At 31.4% G+C, this 10,000-nt stretch overlaps 1 protein-coding gene across 1 annotated transcript in view; it reads right to left on the reverse strand.

Annotated features, from left to right (window-relative positions):
- Positions 1 to 8,112: 8,112 nt before the first annotated feature.
- HELRODRAFT_193188 (hypothetical protein) overlaps positions 8,113 to 10,000 on the reverse strand; it is a gene marked incomplete at its 5' end in the record, with an annotated part of 6,017 nt that continues 4,129 nt past the window's right edge. The window contains 4 exons of the mRNA XM_009025950.1: positions 8,113 to 8,319; positions 8,575 to 8,692; positions 8,792 to 8,942; positions 9,107 to 9,254. Of these exons, the coding sequence (XP_009024198.1) occupies positions 8,120 to 8,319; positions 8,575 to 8,692; positions 8,792 to 8,942; positions 9,107 to 9,254 (617 nt within the window). The 3' untranslated portion in view covers positions 8,113 to 8,119. The remainder of the gene's footprint in view (positions 8,320 to 8,574; positions 8,693 to 8,791; positions 8,943 to 9,106; positions 9,255 to 10,000) is intronic.

Genomic DNA, 10,000 nt, shown 5'->3' on the forward strand with positions numbered 1-10,000 from the left:
ACATTCGGTAGAATTCATAGAATATTGTAAAAATTATGGTCTATTACCAACATATATATATATGTATATATATATATACATATATATAAATAAATATATAGATATATATATATATATGTGTGTATATATATATATATGTATATATATATATTTATATATATATATTTATATAATGGTTATATCCATGGTTGATACAGAACAATGTCTAGGAGCTAAACTGAGGCAGTCCTCTGAAGAGGTTGCCATTAAGTTAAAAACAAATTTAATAAAAAGTTAATACTCTTACTCAAAATTAAAAATTGTGTTAGAATTTCACAAAACAATTTTTACTAATTGTAACTCAAAACATCGAATATGTGTCAAGCAATCAATATTTGATAAATTTTTTAAATGATTTACATTAGCGTTTTTTCATATTACAATATTATCATTTATATTTTAACATCACCAAAACAACAAGTTTACCATATTTGTTTGTTTGATTGTTTGTTTGCTTGTTTCCTGCTAGCCCGCCCGCTTGCTTGCTTGCATGTTCGTTTTTTGTTTGTTTGTTTGTTTGTATGTTTGTTTGTTTGTTTGTATGTTTGTTTGTTTGTCTGTTTGATTGTTTGCTTGTTTGTTGCCCATCTTTGTATTACAATAAAATTATTCAGGGTATATAGATATAAATTTTTAAATGAATAATATCAAAAGATGAACTATGATTCAAAGGACTGACGTTAAAGTTCCTTAGGCTGACGTTGAAGCAGTAGTGTACAATTGAAGAAGAAAGTTTAGAAATAGAAATACAAACACCCACAGTGTCAAAAAAATGCTCATTTGTTGTTTCATGGGACCGATGATAAAATTGCCTAATATGTTTGGCACTCGAGTAAAAATTCAAACTGGAGTTATCCATTCCAGCACTACAACACAAAGGCCAAAAATGTTCATAAATAAAATTTCATTTCTTTTATCACTTATCCAGATATTTTCTTAATAAATTTTGTCCAAGGCACAACTTAACATGAAATGATGAACCAAAAAGCGCGGTTAAGTGTTTGCTGAATGTTTAGAAATCTATAATGACAGTATGAGTTAGGTAGGAATATATTTGAGATAGATATTAAGAGAAAGTGATCAATAATACAGACAAAAAAACATTGGAAATTAATTACAGCAACAGGACAAGCATCCTTAACCATTTCAGCATCTCGCCGCTTCTAGGTAGAAAATTGTTTTCTTCAGCCACATCATCACAGTTCTCGTTGAAATGCAATCAATTGAACAAACAAACTCTTCGAAGATAACCTATGTTACGTCATAATCATTGTTTTCGTCATCTTAGCTAGTTTTATTATTTTTTTAAAATTAACTTTGTTGGTTGGTGTCAATATTGTACAATGGTTATAACTCAGTTACAAAATACCCAAACAAGCCAACAACATAACGAACACTTGATGTTTGTACAATAAGCGTCGTCAATAGTTCTGATGAAACCATTTGATCGGCCATTTTAAAACTAGTTGAGACGTGATAAAAATTCGCTCACGATTTTTACAAAATTTGTTTTAATGTTTCTTATTTAAAATTTTTTCAACAATCAATCAATTCTGCGACAAAAATAATTTACAGACCGAAAAAGTTAAAAAAAAGGAAGGAAACCTGAAATATAGAAAAATTCACGTTCCATGTAGCCTAATTGCACGCAGTATACAAATTTTTAGAGATACAAACATGGATATATATAATATATTTATATCCATGGATACAAACACGTATTTTTATTTTTACAAAAATCTAGAATGATTTTTTTTTAATTTAAAAAAAAATTTTGTTAAAAGATATCTACAACATTTTAGTCGCAAGACATTAATCAACCTTTAAACAATATACGATCAATTTTTCACACCAGCTTGAACTGATTTGCAAGTGTTATATATTTATTCATATAAATGATTTATATACATCTGCATATATCCTATTCAAACGCAAAGCTCCATATGAACATCCTATAAACTGCAATTAACTATTTAATCTCGACAGCAAGAAGAGTTGTTCGTTATATTACAACGTACTTGTTTGTCTATAACGTATTTGATTGCTTAAAACGTAGTTGGCCGTTTATAATGTATCTGAATCAGTGTTTGATAATAATTTGTACGTTGAATATCATTCAACATTTTGAGGCAGCTCCAGGTTTTTAGCATTTTAATAATTTGAATTATTTGAATTTAATAAAGGTTTTGATAGCAAACTAGCAAAAACACTGATAAAAATTTGCTCACGATTTTTACAAAACTTGTTTTAATATTTTGTTAATTTCAAAATTTTTCAACAAATTGAAATATAAACCAATTCTGTGACAAAAATAATTTGCAGACCGAAAAAGTTAAAAAATTTGGAATAAAAATTGAAATATAGAAAAAATTCACGTTTCATGTAATTGCACGCAGTATACAAATTTTTAAAGATACAAACAAGTATTTCTATTTTTTTAAAAATCATTCTAATCTACAATATTTTAGTCGCAAGACATTAATCAACCTTTAAACAATATTGGATCAATTTTTCATACCAGCTTGAACTGATTTGCAAGTGTTATATATTTATTAATAAATGTGATTTATGTACATCTGCATCCTATTCAAGATCCATGTGAACATCCTTTAAACTGCAATTAACTATTTAATCTCGACAGCAAGAAGAGTTGTTCGTTATATTACAACGTACTTGTTTGTCTATAACGTATTTGATTGCTTAAAACGTAGTTGGCCGTTTATAATGTATCTGAATCAGTGTTTGATAATAATTTGTACGTTGAATATCATTCAACATTTTGAGGCAGCTCCAGGTTTTTAGCATTTTAATAATTTGAATTATTTGAATTTAATAATTTTAATCTAATTTTTTCGCAATTTGTTGCATTTTTCTTAGAGTGTCCAGAAAGATTCAGACAATTATTGAGAATGCCTTACGGTCGAAATTTGGGACTGATAGTTCCTTTAGAGTTTTTTAATGAGGTTTTTCTTCATATTTATCTATTTGTATTTTTTATATTTTTCTTGAAAATATTTTTTTACTACAACAAACTCGTGTCAGTGACGAATTAAACAATTTACTGAAGAAAAGCCTGGCTGAATATTTTAATATGTATTTTTAACCATATGAGAAATTAAGTTTTTGGGATTGTAAAAAAATTCATAACATATTTTATTACGTGCTGACGCTATTGTAAAAGAAAAATAAGTCTGTGAGTCAAAATATCGGAGCTTCTCATTAAGAGTTTAAAGTTTATTTGTTAAAAAAATTATTAATTTTGAAAAAATTACCATAATATTTTACAATCTAATAAATTAAATTTTTAATTTATATTTTTTTTAGACATTTTGCGTTTACCGCAATACTCAACATCCTAGGAGAACGGTGATAGCTGGTGTGAGATATACAAATGAAATTATATGGGTAATGATTTCTTTTTATACAATTTTGCATTAAATAAAATTTATTTTAGATACAAGTGAAACATGATTAATTGTAGTTTTCAAAGGATCAAAACAATCACAGTGTAAACGTTAATATATTTAAAAAACATGCTATTAAAATAAAAACTTCTTGTCATTAATGACACAAAAACAATATCAATATTATGCAATTATGCATATGAATATGTGAAATCCATCGAGAACTTTTTATGAGTGAATATAGAAATCATATAGTGAACAAAAAATCATTAAAAACAACTACAAAACCTATCAACTAATTTATTTATAAAGCGCTCTTCCCGACGTATTCAACTGTGCTTCTTGGCAAACTTTGCAGAAACGAGTTTTGAGATCCGTACTGAATTTTGTAAACTAGGGTTGAGCAAACTTTTCGCTGTGAGGGCCGCATTGAAAATTGTTCTACCTTTGAAGGGTCGCATATGTACTTAAATAGCAAATTTTTTTAATCCGGGGGAGACATTTTTAAAGTTTGTGGTTTTTTTTATTGGTCATAATGTCTGGTCTGGCTAATGACTTTTTTTGGCGAATTAGGCCTCGCGGGCCGCATAAAATAGCTTCGTGGGCCGTAATTTACCCACCCCTTTGTAAACGAAAGAAAGGTAGTCAGATAAAAACGTGGAAATTTTAAGTTTAACTATTTCACCTATCGTGAGTTGCATTCATCTAATAATTGCAATTTTAGTAACCTTAGCGTGTTTCAATGTTAACAAAATTCACTAGCATTTTTAGGGAAGAATATTATTTCCGGGTATGAACTTGAAGTAGAATCATCAAAAACTTCACCTCAATAAAGACAAAATCTTGTAGCATTATAATTAATTTAAGGACTTCCACATATCATATAATTACATAGTAAAAACGTTACACTTGTGGCTATTAATAACATCTAATCACAACAACGGTAAAATATACTAATATATGACATCAAATCATTTTGAAATTCAGAAGCACGAATACTGGGACAACATTAACATGTTAACAAAAACATCTTAACACAGTTGCATTCAAAGTTTCAATAATGACAATATATTTTATTTATTTCAGCAAGGCTTTTTTGAGTTGAATGACATTACCTATCGTTTAGAATGGACGTTACACGCAAGACCTCAATGTTTTCATAATTCTCCTAAAACAAAAGTTGAAAATAGAATGTATCGAGTTTGTCGCGATAGAAATCCATTGTAACATCAACGAAGTTACATATACATAATATGAACAACATATCTTGATATGTATACATTGACGTTCAAATTTTATTTTGAATGAATAAAATATTCTTGCATGAATTTTTGTAGTTTTTTTTTCCTTTTTCATTCAAATTATTCTCCGGTCAAGAAATTTATGGTGTATTTTTATGGCATTTATTTTTAATTGAACATTAGAAAGTTATGATGGGAGGGGCAGAAAAGTCACAAGAATACAAAAATACATTAGACAACGGATGGTAATTTTGAGCCAAGAACTAACACTCGCTTTATACGAAGATTATTGCTGTATAAGTTTGTGAATGGTAGGGTAACTAAATATTTAATTGAAGGAGCTCCCACCTTCCAGACAATTAAATGGTTAAAACTCAAATCTATCGATGATTCGAGTATTTCATCAGGGTTATGAACCAAAGACGTAAAATGGTCTTCCAAAAATTTTGATCAGTCGGAAATATTACTCGTGATGTTTAAAAAATCATCAAAAATACTTTTGTATGCTGTTGCGTTTTTCTTTAGATATAAGAAACAACAAGTAGGAATGTTTATAACGTAATACAAAATAAATGAGAACGTGTTCGGCAATGCAATTAGACAAAGAGAAGTTCGATCGTAAAATGTCGCAAGAAGATGGGCTGTTGTTCATGTGTTGAAGCTATTTATAGTAAGTCGTCACATGCTTAGATTAGGGATGTGCGGTTCAACAATGCTTTAAAAAGAGCGCAATGCAAATATAATGACTGTTAATGAGCGGTGTGGAGATAGTGCGATTGAAAAAGATTCGATGTATTTTAAACACTGCCGTAAGACTAGTTATGGGGATTAGCGTTATTGGATAGTTAAAATATCTTTATTGGCTACTAATTACAGTCACAAGTTTAACTCACTGTTGCATTTGTAGTGTAGACTAGATTATTTAGAAAAGGTGTTACGAAAAAATTAAAAGTTGATACCATGGTATGGTTATATCCATGGTTATATCCATGGTTGATACAGAACATGGTCTAGGTCCTAGACCATGTTCTGTATCCGTATCTCTAGCATCTATCTCCCCTAAACTGATGTCCCACAACAAGGAAGAAACTGCTCTGCCAATGATTTGGAATGATTCGCTATTAAGTTTAAAACAAATTTTAAAACAAATTAGGGGTTAACGTCCTTTTACATTGAATGAAAAAATAAAAAATTGTTTTTTATTTTTACGAAATAATGTCAACTATTCATAACTCAAAGCATCGACTGAGTGTCAAGCAACCAAAATTCGATCAATTTTTGAAATGATTTACATTATTGTTTACTCAAGCCCTGACGTCTTGCGAAAATTTCATAAAAATCTTCGACACGCAAATTTTATTGTTCATCGTTGAAGAACTTACTCTCCGCTAGACAGTTTACGATGTATCTGATCCACTTTTTGTTTGGTAATGTGCTCGTTCAAGTTGATCCAACATTCTGACGTAATGTATTCTAATAATGATATGATAGTTATTTTTCTTATTTGGTCTCCGAAGACCATCAATTGCTATTTTTTTATGGGCAGTTTTTTTGGTTTTGAAAAAATATATAAATAGAAATATATTTAACACTTTATATAGTTGCAATATTTAACTCTATTTTTATATTTTATTGAATTTATTTTTTTCACTTTTTACGAAAATCATTTTTGTAATGGTGCAATTTGACAGGAGTGTGACTCGATCTTATCTGCCGAGTGCCGACCGATACATTCATTTCAGGTTTAGTTGAGTGTCCTTAAATATTTTCGCACGAGATTCTCATCGAACCTCCCAACAGACGAACGAGTTTACGAATTCTTTCAAAATTTATGAATAGGGTACTTACTGTTTCCATATTTTTCAAAAATTTGTCGAATTTTAATATTTCACTGGGCAATTTTTTCGGCAATGGTGCAATAACAAAATAATATTTTTAACTGTTAGTAAAAATATTTAAAAAATAAATTTGAACTAATTAAAATTTAATTTTTGTTAAATTGATTTATTCTATCTTTATAATTTCCAAACAGACTCATTGCATATATTACAATCAGAACAGGACAAAAATTGTAGCTGGTTATAAATTAGATACTTTCATTTTATGGGTACGAAATTAATTACAATGTCATCAATTACATTGTAACCTCAACTAAACAACAAGTCTAACATGAACATTGCATTAAAAACCATCACAACATTACACAACCTTTCCATAACTATATAGCGACACTTTCAACAACAAAACCAGCAACACAGCACCAGCAGATCAACCCAGTTACAGCTCCATACTTATTATTAAACATTTTTTTAGCAAGGCTCATTTATTGTGGACAGTGTTAACTATCGTTTGGAGTTCAAGTGCCCTGCAAATTCCCCAATGACGTATATAAACAGAAGACCATATTTAGTTTGTCACGAAATACGATAAGATATCAATGATATCTCGTCAATGTATCTTGTTGCACCAACAATCATAATTTCATTTCAATTGAATAAAATATTCTCGAACCTTATTTTGTTTTTAATTTTTTTTAGAATTATATATTTATATGTGTGTGTGTGTGTGTGCGTGTGTGTGTTTGGGGCCATTTCTTTTTATTCATGGTATTGAGAGTGTTGCGGTTGCGTTTGATGATGAGAACACCGAACCAGAAGAGCAGTGAGCGGGAAAAGAAAAGAATAGTATTCGTTTGGATAGGCTGGACACGTGTTTCGTCCCTACCGGGGACTCATCAGCAGCCCGAAACCTATCTATTAGTTATCGCAGTTTCTTATAAAGCCCGCACAAATCAACTCCTTATTTCGTGGTGTTTTATTTATTAGTCTTTTTAATCGCTAGAATTTTCAATCCGACAAGAGTCACTCAAAGGATCTAAATCATTAAACGAACACTATCAAATGATGAACAACGATTCGAAGGAATGACAAGAGGGCTGGAACGTTGAAGTTTCATAGGTCGAATGCATCACTGTAGAGTCAGTAGAGTTCAATTGAGGAATAAAATTTAGAAATTGAAATACGAACACCCGCGTACGACATGTCAAAAAATATGTTTATTTGTAGTTGCTTGTACACTTTGGAGTATATGTCTGATGATAAAATGATCCATTCAGCTGCCACACGAACATAAAAATTGTACGTACATAAACAAAAATTGTTTTCCTTCATCATTCGTCCAGTTGTTTTTAAAATAAAATTTGTGTTAAACATACTTTAATATAACATAGCGAAAGAAACCTAATGTCCAGGATGTTGAGAATTAATAAAAGCAAGCGAGGGTTTTACGTTAGTTAATGAAATTTGTCTAAAACACATTTTAATGAAACAACGGTTTGAGCAAGGTAAAAACATTTTTTAAATTGACATTAAAAAGAAATATGCAATAAAATAAATTAGAAGAAAACATTGAAAATAAATTACATCTGATAAAATATTACCGACAGATGTACGTAAAAACGAATGATGAGAAAGCGGCGATATGAACGTATGAGGGAATGTATCTGTGACGTGATTGGTCAGCTGTGGAGGCCTGGTAGGGTAGGAAGTTGTCCACCACGTGAATCACCCCGTTCGTCATTCGCATGTTCGATTGAATGACCTTCACCTTCTGCTCGCCAACGGATATGAAAAAAGCTGGTGGAGCAAATTTGATATTAAAACAATGAAATTGGTATGAGGAGCATTGAAACTAGCATCGCTACTAAACGACAAAAGAATGGTACGAATGTTTAAAATAGCCGACAATTTTAAACTTTCAGCTGTCATCAAATTCAAGAATCTGCACACCACCACACGGCAAAGAATTCTAAAAATAATTCTGTTTAAAAATAAAAGAATAATAGAAACCTAAATAATTTTAAAAAGATAATAACTACAAATTATTTCAACCTCCATTGCTGAATGAGGCGACAACCTGCCCATTGTAAGTGTCGAATGCCATGCTGCTCTGACTTAACTTGGATTCATCTAGGAACACAACCGACTTTATGATATGTCTTGACACCAACTGTTTTATGTGTGTGTTCGTGTGTGTGTGCGTGTGTGTGCGTGCGTGTGTGTGTGTTATGCATAAAAACCAAAATGAAAGGAAGAACAAATCACCGACGTCTCTGAATTTCTTTTTATTTTGTTGACCTTGAAACATTTGGTCGAGATTGGACAAGGCTGTAGCATTGGGAGCCAAAAGTGTGAGCTGATTGGTTGGGTTGTTAAACAAGGTCAACAGACCTGTATCTTGTAGCGTGTTGTACACTTGTCTGCCATTGGTTTGAAAAATTGGGTCGAAAATGCATAATTTTTAATAACTGACAAGGTTTAGTAGTTTGGATTGTAATTGATATTTTTAAAACTGGCAGAGCTAATTTTCGGTAAAGACTTCAATTTGCAAAGTAAATTCTAAGTGCGCGCGCACACAACCAACCTATAGATGGGATATCTCATGAGATACTCGGATATCATGGCCTCAGGTACGCCGAGTATCTTGTCGATCTTGTGTATGAGGCCATTCCTGGCGCAGATGTTTGATTGGACGACGCGAGCTGTCACGTGATCGACTTCAACGAATACATCTGAGGGTTTGGAGATTGACAGAGTTATTTATAGTATCTGGATATATATCTGAAAGTATCAACATCCAAATGTTCACAAGGTTTTTTAGCATTCATTAAGTCGGCAAATGAGTTTAAAATTCTGAACATGTCGAATTTAACTCTGATAGCGTTTCAAAGACAGATGTGCCTCATAGGTCGCTTGAACTCCGGTGTATATCGGACGTCAGTTGAATAGGACGGAAACACACACGGAAACACACACACAACACAACACACAGGCACATTGGTGGTGTGATGTAATTTGAGATCTGTAGAGGGCAAATTAGAATTTCTTTCCATCTGCGCTCTCCTGGCAGGAAAAACTTGGGACTAACATGTTGTAGGCGATGCCATAGTCGTTATCGTCATCATCAATGTTGGTCTTCAGAAAAATTCAACTTTGTTTTGAGTAGTTTTCTAAATTCAGCTAATGATGATTCAGGTTGTCGTAAGTTTTTAGGTGAGCTGTTCCAAAAAACTGAACCTGAATCTGCAAAATTTTTATCAAAAGGTTTGTACATTGCAATTTTGAACGTAGAACGTGTTTAAATCTGCAGACCTTAGGCACTGATGAGACGAAAGGTTTGGTACCTTGATACACTTATCTACTAAGAATTTAGGGGTTAGACCATTTAAGCATTTAAAAATCGTTACTGCCATCTTGAACTTGATTTTCCGTCACGAAGGGCAACCAGTGTAACTTTTTCAAAAGCCGGAAACACGTG

This window comes from Helobdella robusta (assembly GCF_000326865.2).
Source record: "Helobdella robusta unplaced genomic scaffold HELROscaffold_44, whole genome shotgun sequence".
Lineage (NCBI taxonomy): Eukaryota > Metazoa > Annelida > Clitellata > Rhynchobdellida > Glossiphoniidae > Helobdella > Helobdella robusta.